The sequence below is a fragment of the Convolutriloba macropyga genome, chromosome 1 (genome assembly GCF_964194025.1).
Source record: "Convolutriloba macropyga chromosome 1, txConMacr16.3, whole genome shotgun sequence".
Lineage (NCBI taxonomy): Eukaryota > Metazoa > Xenacoelomorpha > Acoela > Convolutidae > Convolutriloba > Convolutriloba macropyga.
Genome location: NC_134468.1, coordinates 56621219 through 56643611, shown reverse-complemented (window position 1 = coordinate 56643611; position 22393 = coordinate 56621219). Strand labels below are relative to the sequence as shown.

At 36.5% G+C, this 22393-nt stretch overlaps 2 protein-coding genes across 2 annotated transcripts in view; both read right to left on the bottom strand.

Annotated features, from left to right (window-relative positions):
* LOC142340622 (RUN and FYVE domain-containing protein 2-like) overlaps positions 1-22393 on the bottom strand; it is a 208602-nt gene that overhangs the window by 37669 nt on the left and 148540 nt on the right. The window contains exons 2-3 of the mRNA XM_075391318.1: positions 8062-8386; positions 3328-3454 (exon numbers count right to left, since the gene is read on the bottom strand). Of these exons, the coding sequence (XP_075247433.1) occupies positions 3328-3454; positions 8062-8353 (419 nt within the window). The 5' untranslated portion in view covers positions 8354-8386. The remainder of the gene's footprint in view (positions 1-3327; positions 3455-8061; positions 8387-22393) is intronic.
* Positions 8575-22100, bottom strand: LOC142344389 (enoyl-CoA hydratase domain-containing protein 3, mitochondrial-like). Its single transcript, XM_075396036.1, has 2 exons — positions 21866-22100; positions 8575-9023 (listed from the first exon to the last, which is right to left on the bottom strand). Exons 1-2 carry the CDS (start codon positions 22098-22100, stop codon positions 8575-8577), a joined length of 684 nt encoding a protein of 227 aa, XP_075252151.1.

Below are 22393 nucleotides of genomic sequence, written 5' to 3'. Positions count from 1 at the left end.
AGCACAAATGACTTCACGGACACAAATTTTAACTGCAAAGCAGTAAAAGTCACTGAAAATGAAAAAGTCAATAATAGCCGCTAACTCTTCGTGGCGATTAAACAACAAACAATTGTCGGGTAGATTGCTCTCAATCTATGGGCGAGATTGATTAGAGCCAGCAATAACGCACAGGGGCTCGGTTCTGAAATCAATATGGCTCCCGAAGAGTTCTGAAAGCAATATAGCTCACGGTCTCACACAAGAAAGCCGTCACATGAAAAACTTGTGGGTCACACCAAAAAATGAAGCTCAAGATGTTCGCACGAAAAAAACAATGATACAAAAATCTAACAAAATAGCTAGCACATTGCCCAAAAATAGCCCCAATAGCTTCGTAGATCTGCAGTCTCAAAAAGATGCAGGGCAAAAAATTATTTTTCAATGCTGAGATGTCATATTTTGATTAAGAATACATACTTATTGCTGCCTCTATCAGCTGCACTTAAAGAACATTTACTTGACCTCATCTCTTGAATTAAAGTGAAGAAAGGTCAAATTTTAAGTGAGGAAGTCATTTTTGAGAGTTAGGTAAGTCACGAGTCACCAAAAAATGAATCGCATCAATGAACATGAAAGAAAAAGGCTCCAAAAAGAGTCAAAAACGGTGTCACACACAATTCAGTTAAAATTGCATGAACGAATGACTACAGAGACTCGAAGTGGTTCACAGATTTGAAGTGATTGTCACGTCATAATAATCTTGACTAAACAAAAAAACATAGCAGGACCAATCCTGTGTTACAATTGAAAGAAATGAAGCAACTGAGGATAAAAAATCAGACTCCGAGAAGAAAGAAAACAAGTACCAAGACGCCCACGAAGGTAAACAAAACAGTACAAAAATCGACAAAAGTAGATTTTAAAAAACCGACAAAACAAATTCATTTCAAGAAAAAAGTATTACTAAAGTTACCTTTCCTTTTGAAAGAAGTCTTGTGGAGACCTTTACACGGAGGTAGTTTGGGCAGCAAATACCAACTTTGTAGAACACCACTGCAGAAAAAATTAAAAGTACAACACAAGCGACATTTGGCAAATGATTTTTAACGGATGGCATCGAAAATAAAGGCCATCAAAGTTTATGAAACACGCAACTAAAACTAGAATTCTTCAACATCTATTCCACTATCTATAAATAGAAAGATTATATCAAATTAAATGAAAAAAATTGGGAAACACGCAAAAAAATCAGCATCAAAAGCTTGCAACAATCAGAAGTTCAAAAATATTCAAAACATATGGTGACGAAGCCGATTAAATTAATAGCAATAGACCTAAACCATTATGGAGATCCAATTATGTCTATTTGGAGAGCAAATGCGACTAGCCAATAGGACAACAGAAAAATGAGACAAGCCGACAGTACAACAAAAAAACGAAACGGTCATAATCCAAAAAAACTCAAATAATTTTTAAAAAGAAGTCATGAAAATACTTAAAACCTGCAGCTTTGAAAATAGATTACTAGAAAACTCCAATATGCCTAATGGAAAAACCACAAGGGAATGTAACTAAAGAGATTAAGTGACAGAACAAAAAACTAGAGAAATCCGAAGAAAACTAATAAATTTTGAAAGCGAGTGGTGAAGTAGTGAAAACTGTTTGATGTAAACAAAACCTTTATCAAATGGGATCTATCAGAGAGCCACATAGAACTGTCCATAATGGGACCAAGTGATAGAACAAATGATGGAAAAATCCAAAAAAATTGGTAAAATATTTTCAGAAATTGAAAAAGCCTCAGTAAATAGAGCCATTGAGAGCAATCATTTACGAGTCAAAATAACAAAACAACGAAAAGAACGATAAAAATCCAAAAAAATCTTTCATTTCAAGAAGAAAAATAACGTCAAGTCTTTGCAAAGCATTATTTGCTACTTGAGGATTAAACAGTGTAACTATGCATTATTAAAAAAAATACGCATTGCCCTTAAGTATTCAAAACAAAAATGAAAATAAAAAAACAGCAAATACAGGATTCAAATTGCCGCACGTGAAAAAAATGCGCTCTCAAAAATCGGAAATCTATTTAAACACCATTCTCTCACTTCACTTGAAACAGCACTATAAATAGAGTCACGCCTTATAATTTCTCGATTTTCGCTCGATTAATACTCCAGCGTGACTAAAATTACCACTCCAATTTGACTTCTCATTGACCGAGGTAAATAAGAACAGATCTATAAAAAAAGACAGCAAGCCAATACAATTCAAGAGAAGGCGTCAGGCTAAGAGAGCTGTTCAGCCACTTAATGCCCTCCGATCTTTACCTGTTGATAACGTTTTTAAAGAAAAGTTATAGGGGTCAGACGAAAAATCGGTCAAGCGAAAAATTGCACGAAAAAGACCACAGGACTAATATAATTGCTAAACGCTTCGTTTGGGAACAAAGTGGTATAAAATTTGTTTGAGTGAAATTAAAAAAAAAACTGATACTGAAATTAATAGCATTTTTCACAAAATTAAGTTTAAAATTTAGTCAAAATAAACACAAACAGACTAACATCGGACAAATTTCTCTTAAACTTCAGGCGGGGAAATTTAATTCAGAGGGGTCTGTACCAAAAAAAAACGTTTCCTTTCCTTTTCATGCAAATAATTTGCATAAAAAAGACACGTTTACAATAATTGCTTCAAACGTCGCTCAAGAATAATTTAAAAATTTGGTTGTATTTCAACCTGGCTGGCATTGACAGTTAGAAGCACCAGTCAATCTTTCTTCAGCATTTATGAAAATCAAACCAAAGGGGCCTGGACAATTTTGCAACAATTCTTGATTACGGTGACCCAGTTTTTTCGCATAAACTGTAAGTGTTTTCCAAATCCCCTTTCAGAAAAAAACTTTTGGTTCCACGAGGTTGCGCTTTTGTTATCGAGAAAAAAACTTTATTTTCCCGGTAAATGGCGATTTTTGATTAATCTGTCCAATCCCGTTTATGAGGAGGAAAAAGACAAATTCTTCGGTCGAATAACCGAACACCAAAAATGGTTGATCACCAAAAAGTTCCTTTTTTACTTTTTAAAACTTTGAACTTATAGTTGAATGGGAAGCAAAAAGACAAGCTGAAATGCAAAGGTAAATAATTAAGATAACCACAATATAGCCCCACCCAGTATAGCTATTCCTTTTTATAAAAAGGACAAAGCATTAGCGCAACCTTTACCTAAAAATTCGATTATTCTTATTGAAGTACTTCAAATAAAAAGGATTTTGGAAATGTAAAGCTGAAGATAGATAGAGAAATAGAAATAGTCGCTTGCAATTGTTGAACCACGTTTCCCTACTTGATGTCTGGAAGAGCTCTGATATTGTGCAGAATTTCCACGCAATTCGGACTCATTATATCCATTTTGTCAAGGACAGACCAGAAGCTGCGCTGATTTGACCCCGTGATACTAAAGCCCGATTTGCCTAAATAAATTTTTTATCAACAAGCTGCTGTTACTTTTTAGTCCATTAGTATAGCTGTATGAGCAGAGCTGTCTAGTCATACTGTATATTTACTAACTTTTTCCATCAATAAAATCGCACTTTAAATATGCCTAATTGAAAACAGTAGTTATGTACGCTTCTATATGGGCATTGGACTAGTACTTTTCGACACTCGTTATCAATGGTTTCGCTCAGCCAACTACCATGATTTCAATTGATTAAACACAAACGACTAACATCGGGAGAATTGCTCTCAAACGACCAGCGAGCGGTTGCCTTCGTCAGTAGCTAGCCACGGTTTAGTGAGGCTCGCTTTAGCTTGATTCGACTTTGGACTTATGTTAAGTAACCCATATGCAAGACTTGAAAAGCTTCGTTGGCCATTAATGATCGTTAAACTAAGAAAAGGACAAAAATATTCAAAAATTTTGAAAAGAGTCAAATATTTTAACAAAATCTTGCTAAAATTCAAGATATTAATACAATCAAAACCATTTCATTGTCTCATGAGACTACCCGGTTTCAAGCCTGAAATAGTTTTACACGCTCATAAAGATCCATACACTGAGATCCATAAAAATTTTCCAAGAATTTGAAAAAATTAAATTTTATCCCAAAATTACTAAAACTGGTGTAATAAGAAAGTTGATCACTATCCCATTAACTCTAGAAACGACACAGCAGCTCATTATCAAACTTTGGAGGAGGTCCCAGCGCCTCTGCTGCGGAAAAAATCAAAAACATGAAAAATTGCGAATATTTTAAAAAATTGCTTAAATTCGTGGCATTAAAATCTTGACAAACATTCCATTACTTTTATAAACTAAGCGGTAACATTATAACAAACACCAGAGAAAGTTCCGTGGCTCTTGAGGCTAGAGAAACTTAGAAAATAACAAAACTTTCAAAAAGCTTAAAAAAATTGAAAGTTTTATAAAAAAAAAATAGCTAAAACTTGTAATATTAAAAATATGCAAATTAATCAATGACAACAAAAATTTTCCAGTAACTTATTATCATACCCTAACGGAAGTTTTTTGACTCTTGAGGACCGAAAATGACCCGAATAATGACTAAATTTAAAAAAATTGAAAAAAAAATGGCAGTAATTGTCAAATATGCTAAAAATCGTGATGCTAATATCCTGCAAGACATTCCATTTAATCCAGAACTTGTAGAGTAACCTACTTTCAAACCCTAGAGGACGTTTCTTGGCTCTTGAGCTGAAAAAAAACAAAAAAAAAACGAGGAAAGTTTTTAGAAAAACTTGAAAAAAAGTAAGTTTTTTCAAAAAATTGCTTAAATTTGTGAAAAAAAAATTGAAAATTTTTTATGGCCAATAAAAACTTGTCATTAACTTATGATCAATCTCCTTAGTGTTTTCTGTGCCCGGGGTCTGGCTAGCTACGGGGGGACCGGGGTGCTGATGGGGGTGCCAACAGTCGGGTGGGGGGTAATAGTGGGGGGTCTCCAACCTCTAAGAAGATCGGTGGTTCGTCAGTATCCACGGGGGGGGGGGGGTTTGGGTTGCACCTGGGGGGGGGGGGGTGGGGTTGGGCAGCAGAGGGGTGGGGGCAACAGCGCGGTGGGGGTGTCAACAGTCGGGGTGTACAACACAAGTAAAAGTCTCCAAAGCAGTTTGAGCTGAAACAGAACTTAAAGGCTCTAAGAGCATTTAATACCCGCTGGGCGCTACCTGTTTATCCCATTTTGAGGACGAAAAGTCAAAAGCGTCAGACGAAAAATCGGTCAAGCGAAAAATCGCATAAAAAAGACCGAAAGGACTAATATAATTGCTGCAAACTTCGATTGAGAGCAATTAATAACATAACCGACTAACGTCGGGCAAATTGCTCTCAAACGACCGGCCAGCGGTTGGCTTCGTCAGTAGCTGGGCACTGTTTAGTGAGGTTAGCTTTACCTTGATTGCAGGGGCGTGAGGTTAGGGTAATAGACGATGAACTCACGCCATATAACAGCCACTGAAGTGCGGCATCAACAAACGAGTTAAGGAGAGAGAGAGAGAGTGCGAGATTAAACGTGAAGGAGAAAAAGAAGGAAAGAAACGACAACCAACACAGAGAGGGAGAACTAGGAATTTTTTCCATGATGAGATTCGACACTACAAATTCAAGTTTTCTAGCCTTGTTAGTAACTAAATCATATAACTGAAAGTGCAAAATTCAGAAGAAAAGTTTCCACATATCACAGTGACGGAAATAATCAAAAACAGTTTTCGACTCTGGATTTTTGTCATGTAACCCATCTGCAAGACTTGAGAAGCTTGGAACATGATAATAATTTCTCAAAAGAAATTTTTAATTAACGTTTATCAAAAAAAATGCTAAAATTGGAGTCATTAACATCATGATAACCGTTCCATTAACTATGGAAACTTAGCAGCAGCTTACTATCAAACCTCAAAGGAGGTCCCTGGTGCATGAAAAAGTTTAAAATATTTAAAATAAAAAAAAATTCTAAAACCTTGAAAAAATTTCATAAGATTCTTAAAAATCTGCCTGAATTCGTGATATTAATATCTTGAAAAACAAAACATTGCATCCAGAAACCATGCAGTAATCTATTACCAAAGCCTAGAGGAGGTTCCTTGACTCTTGAGGCTGGAAAAGCCTAAAAAAAGGAAATAATTTCATTTTCAAAAATGCTAAAACTAGTTATGTTAAAATCTTTAAAAACACTACATTGCATCTAGAAACCATACAATAACTTATTATCAAACAATAGAGGAGTTTCCTGGGCTCTTGAGGCTAGATAAACCTATAATATGACAAAAAATTTCAAAAAACTTGCAAATTTTTTTTTAAAAAATCGATAAAATTTGTGATATTAAAAAGTTGAAAACTATTCTATGGCTAGTAAAAATATTTCAGTAACGTATCATCCAAGCCTATAGGAGGTTTCCTGCTTCCTGGGGCTAGAAAAACTTCGATAATGACAATAAAATTTGAAAAATTTAAAAAAAATTCAAGTTTTATAAGAACAACTGCTAAAATTCGTGGTGTTAAATCATTGAAAACCTCTCCATTATCATTAGAAACTATGCAGTAACCTATTATCAAACCCTTAATGAGGTTTTCTGAATCCTGAGGCTGAAAATACAACAAATGTCCAAAAAAAAATAAGAAATGCTATTTTTGTCAAAAAAAAATGCAAACATTCATGATGTTAAAATTTTGAAAAAAAGTTCAATACATCTAGAAATTATACCGTAACTATTAAAAAACCCTAGAGGAGTCTCCTCGGCTCTTGAGGCTGTATAAACCTAAGAAACGACAAAAATTTTTAAAAACCTTGTCAAAAAAATTCGCAATGTTGAAACCATTCTATCAACACTAGAAACTATACAGTAACCTATTCGCAAACCCTAGAGTGGGTTCCTTGACATCTAGGGCTGTTAAAACTCAAAAAAATGACAAAGATTTTCAAAAAGCTTGAAAAAAACTGTTAAAATTAGTATAAATTTGCGTGTTTTTAGCGAGCGGTTGTTCCTCAGTAGCTAGCTACGGGGGGGGGGGGGCAACAGCGCGGTGGGGGGTGGGGGTAATAGTGGGGGGCGTCAACAGTGGGGGGTCTTCAACCTCTAAGAAGATCGGTGGTTCGTCAGTATCCACGGGGGGGGGGTGCACCTGGGGGCTGATGGGGAGGGGGGGGGGGGTTGTTGGCCAGCAGAGGGGTGGGAGGCAAAAGCGCGGTGGAGGGGTGGAGGCAGTAGTGGGGGGTGTCAACAGTGGGGTTGTCTTCAACCTCTAAGAACCGCCCTTCACACCACAATTATAAGTCTCCAAAGCAGTTTGAGCTGAAACAGAGTTAAAAGGCTCTAAGAGCACTTAATGCCCGCTAGGCGCTACTTGTTTATCCCGTTTTTGAGGACGAAAAGTTAAAAGCGTCAGACGAAAAATCGGTCAAGCGAAAAATCGCATAAAAAAGACCGAAAGGACTAATATAATTTCTACAATCTTCGTTTGAGAGCAATTAATAACTCGCAATGAAAACGGAGCTAGGAATTAGAGCCCAACGGGCGCAGAGCCGAATGAGAAAAAAGTGAAATCAGAGCCGAATGCTTTGATCTGATTGGCCAGATAATCTAATTGGTTTACATTAAAGATAAATTAAGAAATAGCGAATTAATTAGTTGTCGTTACTTGATTATCTATGGTGCGGTTGGACTCGGCCTCTCCGTCACCGCAACCCCCTAATGGGATGGTGGTCGGGGGAGGTTGCAACTACGGCCAGACCTTCATTACGCTATTTTGTAAGTATTTTTCACAAAAAAATTGCTTCTAAATTAATGAGTTTAAGATCAAGCAATCAGAGCACGGGAAATATTTGGCTTTAAATCTCATTTTATTGAATTCTGCTCTGTGCCCGTTCGGCTCTTCCAGAGTCTTCCGTCTGAAAACAACACAGACTATACACATGATAACATATTATGAAGAGCAAAGTTTTTACGTGATGTTGAAGTTGATGTTTCAATAAATTCTTGACTGATATATGTAACATATCACAATCAATTGAGTAAAAAAAAACAGATAAACAGTGTTCCTGCAATGATAGAAGTAACGAACCTGCAAGCAGGCCATGCTGTAGAACCCTTTCAATCACAAGCAAAAACTGCTGCAATGGCTCATGCCTAATTGTGAGCATCCTGCGACCCAGAGTATTCATGGAATCTAGCAACCTCTTCAAGGTCAATTTGAACAGATTTACGATGTTGCTCTTCTCTACTGCAATAGCATGAACTAAAATCTGAGACTGGGTCAAGGACGAGGAAGATGAAGAGGAAATACTTCCTGGAAGAGAAGCGGGAATTGTGTATGCTTCATCTTCACTCCCAATACTTAACCGCATTTTAGTCATCTAGCCTACTACGCTCAAATCATTTTCTACTCTGAAACCAAATTTGTGGATATTTTAATGCGCATGTTAGAAATTAAGTCAACATTAACAGATACCGGTGAAAGAACTGCATATAAAAGCCACACCAATGATCAACCCAAAGCTGAAATAGACAAAGGAAATATAAACAGTTATATTTGATCTAAGCTAATAGACTATGATAATTTAATATGTTGTTAAAGTTAGGATGAAAATTTGGGCGCACGTTTCTCAAAGAATGCTGAAATCCCTTCTTGACATTGCTCTTTTAACGCGTTCTCAGTCATTATACAAGCTGCAGATTCGTATGCTTCTTCTTCGGTGGCTTTTGACGATTGATTGTAGAATTCGGTCTTTCCTAAAGCGATTACCTCTCTGCTGTGTCCGACAATTTTTCTAACAACTTCATCACAAAGCCTTTCCATCTCTTCATTGCTATCGGCAATTTTGTTCACCAAGCCATGTTGTAACGCCACCTCAGCTGTGATAGGCTCACCGGTACATAACATTTCGAAAGTAAGCTTTTTGGGCAAGATACGAGAGACTGGAACTGCGGGTGTTGTACAAAAAAGGCCCAACTTTACTCCTGGAAGGGCGAATTTCGCCTGCCTCGTCGCTAGCAACATATCACATGATGCAGCCAGTTGAAAACCTATTAAAGCAAGTGTAATGACTAAAATTCAGCCAACGTACCAAATTTGATTTCTTGCGAACCAGGGGACATTAAAATACAATTTCGTCAACTTTTACCGCTAATCAAAATATTAGCGACATAGTGCGGCGACTTAATAGCTTTTCAACAAAATAAAATAAGCTAGATTGGCCCTTAACCGTAACAAAATTGTAATCAGGAACACTGGGTCAGGGGAGAAGGGCTCCTACAAAACAGCAGACTCGTTCGATATCCATAACATAACCAACTAACGTCGGGCGAATTGATCTCAAACGACCGGCGAGCGGTTGGCTTCGTCAGTAGCTGGGCACGGTTTAGTGAGGCTAGCTTTGGCTTAATTGAAGGGGCGTAAGAGAGCGCAGCGGGGTGCACCAGGAAGGGGGGCTGATGGGGGTGGCCCTTCGCACCATAAGTATAAGTCTCCAAAACACATTCTCTGAATCGCATACTTGAAGATTAGTGAGCTGAAAGGCTCTACGAGCACTTAAGGCTCGCTGGGCGCCACCTGTTTATCCCGTTTTTGAGGACGAAAAGTCAAATGCGTCAGACAAAAAATTGGTCAAGCGAAAAATCGCATAAAAAAACGACAGGACTAATAAAATTGCTACAAACTTCGTTTGAGAGCAATAAATCATGGAGACTGAGACCAGTTCTTATTGCAACCGAAAACAGAAAACTGGCAGTGCCAGAAAATAGCCGCAATAGCTTCGAAGATCTGCAGTAAACAGTAAGACGGACCAAAAAAATTACTCTTTTCATTAAAGCATGAGACGTTAAATTTTAATTAATCTGTATAAAATATTGCTGCCTCTATTAGCTGCTCTCAAATAACCATTTAGAGTAACACACATTCACTTGACCTCATCTCTTTGAATTAAAGTGAAGCAAAGTCAATTTCAAAGTTAGGAAGTCATTTTTCAGAGTGAGGTAAGTCACCTGTGACCAAAAACTTAATCAGGCGAATGAACAAAAAAACTCGCTCCACTAAGAGTGAGAAATAACGTCACGCACGCACTTCAGTTGAAATTGCATGAATACGCAATTCAGTTGAAATTGCATGAGCGAATGCACAAAAAGCAGATATGAAGTGATTGTGACGTCATATGGTCGTAACAAAAATCTTGACGAAAGAAAATAACATAGCAGGACAAGTCCTGATCTAAAATTCAAGGACTTGAATTAACTAAAACTACAGTTAAAACTTAACTTTATAAGTTAAAAGTAATTGAACAAACTAAACTAACGAAAAAAAAAACAAAAAACAATTTAAAGATTTGTTTCCGAGATCTAGTGTCTTAACAATTATAAAATTATGAAAATATTGGCTCAACTCAACCTTCGATTGAGAGCAAAATCCAACATTCCTGTAAGACTTAATGACAAACAAACCAGAAGCAGCAAAACCAAAATGGCAAATGTCAATTTCGCAAAAAGAAGCAGTTGTAATGTCAGAAAAAGAAACAATACAACAAAAGAAGGTATGATTCACTTGATCAGTTAAAAAACAAAAGTTATCTGTCAATAAAAATTTCAGCTAAAAGTTGGAACTAAAATTCTGACCGAAACTACGCCACACTTGAAAGCCAACGAGAACTTATTTTGGAAACAAAGCAATGAGAACATAAGAAAAGCAAAAATATGCCCGAATAACGAAAAAAAAAATATGTCAAAATTACGCTTAAAGTTTTTGAAAACAATTACGTGTGGAAATGGCAGAAATCAACCACGGTCTGACCCAACTACTTCGATTATTTTAATAGTCATAAGCAATCATCAGAGCTGTCATTGATGACACTTACAGATAAGTCAACAAATAGGCCTATAAAAATTTCCAAGAATTTGATACAAATCTATGAGAAAATGTTATCGAATAATTCCTAAAAAGCATTCGCTTTGAACAGAAAAAATTAAATCAAATAACATAACCGCAATTAGTATCCTATGAGAGCGCTCCCTAAAATTTATAAGAAGTGATAAAGTAGTGTTTATGTCATTAAAACCAGCAGCTGTCTACTCAAACTATCAATTATGGTCATTTATGCCTCATGATCTACCTATCCGACCTTTCATCAATGATACTAATTAAGGAGACAACAGAAATAATTCAAATAGCACAAAAAATTAAATATAAACTAATATTTTATGCCCACAAATTGTATCAAATTGAAAACTGCTGATGAATTGAGGTGTTTTCAAAAGTGCACAATTAGCGCACACATTCATCGGATTAGAAGCACTCAAGAGAAAAAATACCGGAAATACAAGTGAAATTGACGCACGTGAAAAAAATACCTCTCAAAAACACCAAATTTCGCTCTACTTTAAAAGTAGTTTGAAAAAAAATCACGCCTCAAACCTACTCCAAAAGATAGAGGAAACAACTTGGAAAGTAAAGAAATGTAAAAACATATTCTAGGCAATTTTTCACGAGTTGCGAGTCCAAAAACAATTTCCGATAACAGAATGTCCAATATACTGCATTTTTGTCCAATAAAACTGCAAATGTTAGAAAACATCCCCGGTAGATTGTTGGAAAGTCGCTGCCACTAATTCTCAAACTCCATTGGCATTGAACGGAAGAAACTCATTTTTGTACAGAAAAGTATGAATTATATTGACGTTCTTCTGTAGTTCAACATACTCATGCTTTTTAATTAAGGGACACAAAAGCTGCTATCAATACCAATAAGCATGGATGGTAACTAAGATTTATAAGGCCAAAGTTCAGGTAGCGGAAATCTAAAATTGGGCTTCATGGGTTTATTCTGACTCAATTTTGCTTCGGCTTCTCTCTATTGACTCTGTTGATTCTAGATTGTTTCTCTGCTTACGCACACTTTAATTAGAACGAGAGAAGAATGATAATAGCCTAGAAAAGTCAAAAGATTCACGCAAAGCTGAACTAAAGAGAAACAAACTTCCATTCGACGCAAAAAAATAGGGTCATATCATAGTAAGCTGAGAAGATGAGGGAGGGCAATGCTAAAAACCGGAGCAGCGATAAATCTAAAAAAAAACAAAAAAAAATCGAGCAAAAAAATTAATACAATTAATGACAAGATCTAACAAATCTGGTAAAAATTTTTTACTATCTCCAAGAATTGTCAAGTCTCGAAAAATTTCTTTAACACACTTTGATAGGCAGTTGGTCGTTATTCATTGAGCAGTCACACGACACTCAAACGAACTGGAAAACGCTGAAAACAAGAACCAAGTAAAAACTAAAAATAAATTTTAGAACAAAAAACATATGCGCTATCAAACCATTCTTTACATGTAGTAACAATTACCAAACCACCAACCCTCACTAAAAATTGAAAATGAAAAACTTCGAAGGTGAGAAAAAATTACAAAAATGATCAGAAAAATAAAAAAAATTGTTAAAATTTAAGAATGTTTACTTCATTTAAAACAAGCTTCTAGTGATAAAAAAAAATTGAAAGCGCATGAAAATCCACATCAATACTTACATTACCCAAAAAAAACAACCCAGACACTAGAAAGAGTATAAAAACTAACAAAATTGTCCAAAACGGCAAAATTGAAAAAGCAGCTTAAGATTGCATATAAAACTGTAATATGGATTAGAACGACTTTGCCCGAAAAATTAAAGTAAAAACTAAAAGTTGCTTCAGCTGTATTGTACACATTTCTGTGCTTATATCAGATAACTCTTGACATACCAAATTTCAAATCCTAACAAATCCTTAGAAAACAACTGAAAAATGCAATAACTTAAACTGAAAATTTTTCATTATAACCATATTTGAATTGGTTAGCCTAATTGGTGTGCTAAACTTATTAAAAGGTTTCATGAATGATGACCAGTGATCAAAGCAAAAGATCAGGGCAGAGATCCTCCCATGGCAAGTTGAGAAACTGCTTGTAGGAACCTCCCTAAACAAATATATCCAGACACCGGACAACAGTGGTCCAATCCTTCAGAAGGGCTACCATCAAGGTAGATAGATTTTGTGAGGCAGTATTCTCCTCTCAACTTGACAACTATATCTTTGGTGGCAGTTTTGTTGATAACTATCAACGAACACCGTAGAAGCATCACTTAGTCTATCGACATCGAAGTGCTTTTAATTCTAACAACTTACAACTTTAAACAATTAAATATCAAACCAACAGAAATCATCCCACGTGTTTGCAATATGTTTATCAAAAACAAATAAATATGCTCAATGATGCTCTTGAAAAACTTTACAGTGATATCTCCAAGGCCCATCTGTTTTCTCGCCTTTCATTCATATTCACTCTAAAAAGTTCTTCCGTGATTGTATTCATGGCAAAAAAAATTGCTTCTAGACACAATGTTATAACACCTGCTATTTTCTAGTCCCCAATGCTCACCCGTCCCCACAACATTGGCACATCAGATCTACTGTACAATGTGCAAAATGCACCTTAGAGGATTATCTGTCTGGTGCTACGTATACACAAAAATATATATTGGTTTAATCACCGTTTAAAATCTCAACAGTGTCGGAAAATTAAAACAGTTTAGAGTTTTCGCCTGATTAAAATCTCAAGTTCAAGGAAGGTCTAAGTTTAATCTGAAAAGAGCTTATTCCAATCAACAGCCACGCAATGCGAGAAGCATTGTCTTCCAAGAATAGAGCAAAATTTGGGAAGAAGTAAATTGTAAATATATTGAGATCTTGGAACCATCGTGCTTCGATTAATAAGTTCCGATAGACATAACGGATAATTACCAGGAAGGTCAAAAAAGCCATGCGCATACAACAAAACTTCAAACAGAATGCGCTATTTAATTGGCAATGAGCGTAGCTGCTTCAGTGTTGAAGCTGACAATCGAAGATCAAACTAGCAGCAGAGTTCATTTTTCGCAGAAGTTTTACTAATAAATAATAGCAGACAATAATATATCGAATTACAAAAGCCAGGACGTGATAAAACAAGAAAAGGTAAAACATAAAAGTCTAATTAACTCAACTAGGACGGAGGTTTTAATTTGATAAATTCGAACAAAGAAAGTTGAACTTTCGTTGCAGAGTAAGTTGAAAACCAATATAATAACCTAAAAATTTTATCTGTTATTTGTCGTCATCACCATGTGGCAGACGTAAGACCAAATTTAACAGTTTCGTTTCACATTTCCAAAAAATCATATATTAACCCAATTTCAGTTTTGCATTGCTTAAGCAACAATGAATCGAAATTACAACACCATCGAACATCCATTCACTGATGATCGAGTCGAATACAAATAAAGAACGGTATCATTTCCATAGAAAAATTACTTTATTTTCAGTTCTTTCAGTTCATCTTCTAAAGGCAGCGAACAACCGAAAAAAAGGAAAGGACCATGTGCGGTACCTTGTGGCACACCTTGTTGGCGCCACTTCAAATCAGCTAGAAAAGCCATCAGACAGCAAAAAATAACTTTTGAAACTGAAAAAGTTTAGAATTTGTCAAAACTCAAAAATGGTCAAAAATGAAAAATTTTACAAGTTGGGACCGAAAATCTGTACACCCCCCCCCCCCCGATTTTGGGAAGGCAAAACCCGAGCAACCCGAGGTTATGGCAGACGGTTAGGGTTACCTCTAAGCTATTCATGGACCCAGGAACGTTATTCCATCAGACCCACAAGTGTGGCTATTAGCACTTAAATGGTGCAAAATTGGCATTTTTCGATATTTTGTTATTTATTGTTAAATTTCTTAAGTTGTTTATTTATGATTCTTTAGATGATCATTAAAGGTGAAATACCGTACATTCGAGGCATTTAGAGCTACGTAATAACCATCCGTGCTTATGTCAACAAAAGTAAATATTGCAGTAATTTGACATTTACTATGTAAACAATGACCTAAATCATTTTCTTGATTAACCAATCAGAAACAAGTAGCGATGATGTTATAAATGATAAATATTTGATTATTTACTTTAACCCAATTGTTTGATTAGTCAAACCGTATTGTATTTAGAACCATTAGAAACTGTTACCAAGAGCAGTTGGCTCTCAGATAGACTAAAATTTGATTCTTTAACAACTTTAGTCTTTTCGCTAAGTTTTGCTAGATCTTAAGATCTTGAGAGTTCTAAGTTAGTTGAGCTTACTTAACGAGAAGTTTGCAACAATACTAGCCACTGGCTAAAGCCTTACAAACTTCAGCACGAGATTGAACATAGACTATCACTAAGGATTTTCCTAACTTCAATCAACAAAATTAAAGTTACAGTCCTTTAATACGTCCGAGCGATTAATTATTTCTGCGAGATCGTTAGTCAATCGAACCCAGTGAAGAACCAGGCCGGCGTAAAACTCGAGAACCAGGCTGTGATAAATCGGTTCCGCTGAGATTCTTGAGCAGCCGCAACACACCTGTTCTAATTTCAACTTCACCAGAGAAGTCTATTTAAGAAAATCGTTGCAGACGATTCGAAAAACAAATTTTTGATAAACTAACGCCACAGATTGCAAACCAATACCTTTCGGTAATATCCCAAGCCAAAACTCACGATCAATGATATCAAACGCTGAAGACAAGACTAAACAAATATATACATAACGGAAATTGACTTGTCAGACAACAAAAACTTTCAGCAAAGCCGGTTCGGCTGAATGCGAGCAGCCCTAAGCTCTCTGATACCTAATCGGAAGATTAAATTTCAGATACACATTGATTTAATGATAAGCAACTCTCAAAAAATTTTTGAAAGGAATCTTAAATTTGTCACAGGCCAGATAACAATTCAGGGTCCAAATTAGTCTTCTTTATGAGCGTAATCACGAGGCCTTTGTAGAGTTGATTCGGAAGGTATCCTGTCTGAAGTGTTTAAATTAACGCAATTTCGGAGTATTTGTGAAAACAACTTTACATAACGTCGTTGGTATCATTCGGTGCCGTACATATTTAAATTTTTGGTAACAGCAAGTGTAAATGACTCACCACAAAAACTTCAAAACTATCCAATATATTTTTATGTGAATTACTCAATTTTAGACCCTTAGTTAGGGGCAGTGGGACTAAAGCGATCATATTTTCTCAAAAAAAGCAAAAATTCGGCTAGACATTTAGGTTCCCCTAAAGACTTCGGTAGGACATCACTTCTTATCCTAACAGTTTTAGCATCGAATACCCAACACGCTTTATTTCACTAGCGACTCATTTCTCTAGTTAATCATTTTTCTTCTTGGTAGACAGCTCAAACTACTCCGAAAATCATTAAGAAACCGGTTCTTGACTTGGAAAATTACTTTTTGCACAGTAGCTTGCTGTGTGCAAAAAAATCTCTGAAAAGCAAAAGTCCAACCTCGACGCATCGTTTAGAAAGGAGCCTAGAAATAGAAGCAAAGAAATATCAACATTACCTACAATTAAATTGTTTAACAGCAGCGCATTCTCAAAAAATGCTGTCAACTCATTTATAGACACAAATTTTGTATTTGGTCGACAGTATGTACACACCAGAAGATAAACCAATTTGCTGAGTGTAAAAATAGTTGAGCCACTTCCACGTTTGGCAAACACGTTTGAAAAATTAACGACAAGTAAACTTTAATCATAGTACACCGCTAAACCTCCGCCATTTGTTTCTTTTCTATTAGCACTGAGGCCACGGGCATTACTGCTAGGGAAAACCTCGTGATTTGGGTTAATTTTTATCCAAATATCTCTTAAAACTTGAGGTTAAAATCGGTAGCTTCAATAACATTTCTTATTTGCGGTCTTGTTGCCAGCCGATCTTGCATTAAGTAAACAAACGGTTTTTACTGTGGCTGACAGGTTTAAGTTAAGATAGTCAAGTATCGAAAGACGTCAGACACTCTCTTGCTTTCTGATTTATATAAAGTCAATTCATTTTCGGGCAAGAAATCGGGAAACTAAACTTGATCAATATCGAAACTGAAAACAGTGGATTCCAGACAAGATATTTTTCCAGCCTTCAAGGATATACAGTAGACCAACTCCATTATTTCTGCAAGACTCTTTTAGCTCGTCCGTACACACAGAGTTGCTTAAACGTACAATGTAAAGATGCCGCCTTTTCACTGGCCTTTTAAGTGCACTAATTCTTGTATAATGATTAATATTTGCGCCCGTCAGGAAAACCTTTGGTTTTCTGTCTTGAGACTTCTTAGCAGCAACCATGTTTTCTTTACCTCCAGCTTTCCGTTTGATTGATTTACGATCGCTAGCCGTGCTGTCAATTCGATTTCTGAAAGCAGCTCCAACATATGGGTATAAAGTTTCCCTCAGAAAAAATATCTCCAATTTAAGTAATTGACTTTCAGAAAAAACCTGTCAACTTCTTCTAACTTGACCTCAGGAGCAGATATCCGATCTAAGTTTGACAACTCCGGCAAACAACTGGGACCTGAACAAAATATGATTCAAGTGCGATTTGTTGGGTGCGAATTTCCAAGGCTGGATCCATGAACACATTTAGCTTTACATCGAGAACAGATAGCACATCCTTGATCTGTTCCTGAACTCATGCAGACAATGCATGGCTGATCGGCTTGGGGAGGCGGCGAGGAGAAAGCCGTCATTGCCTGTGACAAAATTAATACCGTCCAAAGACTGCAATAAGTTCCGAATAAGGCCTAACTTAACGATTAATCTAACTTCTTTTATTCAAAAAAATGACTGCAAAAGATATATCAGTAGAACAAATGCGGATAACTCTCACGCCAAGTGCTGACGGAGAAAATAACTTAATGTAACAAAAGCTCAAGCAATTGCAAAGCACCCATGCGCCAAAACTTTGCTATAGGCAATCTGGACTTGAGTAACCGTTGAACTACTACAGCGTTAGCAATAGTCGGATATGAATCGTACAGGTTTCTTCCGCCGTAATCTGTAATCACCGGTAACTGGCGCTAATGAAGCAGTCCAGTCTCTGATACAACAGTAAATAACAACAAGCAAGAGCTTTTATTAAGTTTATAACAAGAATTAGCCTAAAAGGGGTGAAGCATGGGGGTCTAAACCCTGACTACCTTGTCCCCGAGCAACCCTAAAGCGATCAAATTTTCTCAACAAAGCAACCAAACAAAAATTCTGCTGGACATTTAGGTTCCCCTAATGTCTACGGTAGGACATCACTTCTTTTCCTAACAGTTGTTGTAGCATCGAATACCCAACACGCTTAATTTGAATAGCAACTCATTCCTCTAGGTAATCATTTTTCTTCTTGATAAACAGCTCATAATACTCCGAAATTGTTATAAGAAATCAGCTCTTCCCATGAAAAATTTCTTTTTCGCACAGTAGCTTGATGTGCAATAGCTTGCTGTGTGCAAAAATTCTTCGAAAACAAAAGTCCAAATTCTTGACGCATCGTTCAGAAAGGAGCATAAAAATAGAAGCAAAGAAATTAACATTATCTACAAAAATTAAATTGTTTAACAGCAGCGCTTTCTTAAAAAAAGGCTGTCAACTCATTTATAGACACGAATTTTTTATTTGGTCGAAGGTATACAAATACCAGAAGATACAGATTTGCTGAGCGTAAACTGTAGATAAGCCAGTTCCACGTTTGCCAAATTATCGACAAGTAAACTTCACTCATAGTACACCGCTAATCCTCCGCCATTTAGTTTTCTATTTGCACTGAAGCTTTAATAATCACTGGGCAACACTGCAAGGGAAAACCTCGCGATTTGAGTCAACTTTGATCCAAATTTCTTTTAAAACTTGAGAGTAAAATCGTTAGCTTCAATAACATCTCTTATTTGCGGTCTTTTTGCCAACCGATCTTGCATTAAGTAAACTTTTTTTATTCAAATAAATGACTGCAAAAGATATATCAGTAGAACAAAAGCGGATAACTCTCACGCCAAGTGCTGACGGAGAAAATAACTTAATGTAACAAAAGCTCAAGCAATTGCAAAGCACCCATGCGCCAAAACTTTGCTATAGGCAATCTGGACTTCAGTATCCGTTGAACTACTACAGCGTTAGCAATAGTCGGATATGAATCGTACAGGTTTCTTCCGCCGTAATCTGTAATCACCGGTAACTGGCGCTAACGAAGCAGTCCAGTCTCTGATACAACAGTAAATAACAACAAGCAAGAGCTATTTATTAAGTTTATAACAAGAATTAGCCTAAAAGGGGTGGAGCATGGGGTCTAAACCCTGACTACCTTGTCCCCGAGCAACCCTAAAGCGATCATATTTTCTCGACAAAGCAACCAAACAAAAATTCTGCTGGACATTTAGGTTCCCCTAATGTCGACGGTAGGACATCACTTCTTTTCCTAACAGTTGTTGTAGCATCGAATACCTAACACGCTTAATTTGAACTCATTCCTCTAGGTAATCATTTTTCTTCTTGATAAACAGCTCAAAATACTCCGAAACTGTTATAAGAAATCAGCTCTTCACAAGAAAAATTTATTTTTCGCACAGTAGCTTGATGTGTAATAGCTTGCTGTGTGCAAAAATTCTTCGAAAACAAAAGTCCAAATTCTTGACGCATCGTTTAGAAAGGAGCATAGAAATAGAAGCAAAGAAATTATTATCTACAAAAATTAAATTGTTTAACAGCAGCGCTTTCTCAAAAAAGGCTGTCAACTCATTTATAGACACGAATTTGTTATTTGGTCGAAGGTATATAAACACAAGAAGATACACAGATTTGCTGAGCGTAAACTGTAGATAAGCCAGTTCCACGTTTGCCAAATTATCGACAAGTAAACTTCACTCATAGTACACCGCTAATCCTCCGCCATTTAGTTTTCTATTTGCACTGAAGCTTTAATAATCACTGGGCAACACTGCAAGGGAAAACCTCGTGATTTGAGTCAACTTTGATCCAAATTTCTTTTAAAACTTGAGAGTAAAATCGTAAGCTTCAATAACATCTCTTATTTGCGGTCTTTTTGCCAACCGATCTTGCATTAAGTAAACTTCTTTTATTCAAATAAATGACTGCAAAAGATATATCAGTAGAACAAATGCGGATAACTCTCACGCCAAGTGCTGACGGAGAAAATAACTTAATGTAACGAAAGCTCAAGCAATTGCAAAGCACCCATGCGCCAAAACTTTGCTATAGGCAATCTGGACTTCAGTATCCGTTGAACTACTACAGCGTTAGCAATAGTCGAATATGAATCGTACAGGTTTCTTCCGCCGTAATTTGTAATCACCGGTAACTGGCGCTAACGAAACAGTCCAGTCTCTGATACAACAGTAAATAACAACAAGCAAGAGCTATTTATTAAGTTTACAACAAGAATTAGCCTAAAAGGGGTGAAGCATAGGGTCTGGACCATGAATATCTTGTCGCGGGGCAACCCGAAGCTTTCCCTACCAACCAATCATTCACAAATTTAATCGCCAAGCCATCAAACGAGCAGGTTTTCGAGCGCACGGAAGTCACGGTCCATTGGGACGCAAAGCTGACGAATGGAGACGACCCATGGCCACATTAGAACAAGCCTCAGGCAAATTCCAACGCTTGCAGATTAATTCCGCCCAGGTGTTCGACCAAAAAACTCCTATGCTTTACCCAGCACTCTAAATATATGAATGGAACGCACTCTAAATAATAATGGAAATATTAATAAAACCAAAAGAGGCTAAAACAAGGTCATCCACTAGCAATGCCGATTTATTTTTATAAGCATTCTGCCTCTTATAATTCTGCTCCCTCACAAAAATGTTATGCAGAAATGGTAAACAGGTAATGGCAATGCTGCATATCTCTTTTTTAAATTTTTGACAGTCTCAAAAAACACGCATCTATGTTTCGATGCATCGTGTATGCCCCTAAATGTCAACTTATTACAATCGTATCTAAAACAGAAAGCGAATAAACTCTTTCGTGACACTGAACTGAAATTACAGTAAGTACGGGTGTATTATGTTCAGTTATTGGACCACATGCAGCTCGCTCTGAATACCTCAATGACTGGGACAGTCAATTTGACAAGTCTATATAAAAAAGTTGACCTAGCTTGCCAAAACATCAACTCAAATTGCTTACGCTTGTTTTACCACAAGCGCTCAAAATAAAATATCCTTTCGATGTCAATCTTCCCCCTGAAAACTCGTCTTCTCGAAAAAAATGACAGAATCCTGCTCTTGAAGCTGCCTCTAGAGACAGCTTCTTTCACTCCCATTACACCTAGGAGGTTTGAATGTTCAGTTGTCCGACGATTAACTACGTGGACATCCTTAGTCAAATAAAAGGTCCAAATGCCTAGGCAGTGATGATATAGGTACAATAAGAGCAAAACAAGAACTAATCATTCAGAGAGCCAGATCATAAAATCTGCCAGCGTAACAAGGAGCTCTGCCAGCGCAGGGAACAAAACGCTGACGCTATAGACCTAAATCGAACCAAAATAGGCTTCGCTCTCCTTCAAAGCTGTTTTTTTATGTCTGCGAGGATATGGGTCGCTGCGAAGAAACGAACCAAAAGAAAATTCATCCTCCGCTATTGTTCATGAGGGACGGCTCCTCGATAATTTTCCTATTTACGCTTGAGCTTAGAAACAAGACAGCCCTGCCAAGTTATATCACATATTCGGATGCGTACTCTGATGCGTTCTGTTCTACCAAGTCTGTATATATATATATATATATATATATATATATATATATATATATATATATATATATATATATATATGGATAACTACAGTTTACCAATTTTTTATTATAACCAACTCACTAAATGAATAGAAATTAGTAACGTCAAAAACAATTAGCAGGGATACTTTTGCATTGTAGCGTATTGCTTTCGCATTTTGATAGAAAAAATTTTCAAATGATGATACAATTATTAATCAAAGTCTCATAAGCAATAAACACGCTACTTAAATACCATACCTGCAGCGTATGCCGCCCCATTTACTTGTGCAATAACCGGAACTGGAGTTTCTCGTATAGCTTTCATTAGCTCAGAACACAGTCCAAAAACAATGGATGCTTTTGAGTCACTTTTTTTCTCGAACTTAATTTCTTTTAAGTCGTGTCCAGCGGAAAAGTGCTTTGATGAAGATTTAATAATTATACATCGATGTTGCTGGGAGATGCTCTCCACTTCGTTCTTCAGCGCCGCCATCATTTTACATGACAAAGCATTCAGAGTTTTCGGTGAATCCAAATATATATATTTGACATTCCCATGGTCTTCAGTGCGTATAACGGACATTAACCGAAATGATGAACGCCATATAGTTACTGACTTCAGCATACCTGAAGTCAATTAAAACATCTGATAAAACTTTATCACTTTAGACCATTCTTTCAACATCCTAATTCTTTTTTCGGATCACTAACTTTTTCCTTGGAAAAAGTTACGGGCACTTTTTCCTTGGAAATATTGCCAAAGAAGGGACCGTAACTGATCAATTA

Coding starts and splice junctions, on each gene's coding strand:
- LOC142344389 (XM_075396036.1), bottom strand. CDS start 22,100: ATGGCGGCGCTGAAGAACGAAGTGGAGAGCATCTCCCAGCAACATCGA. Junction 9,024..21,865: donor TGGGGCGGCATACGCTGCAG/GTATGGTATTTA, acceptor TTGCTTTAATAG/GTTTTCAACTGGCTGCATCA.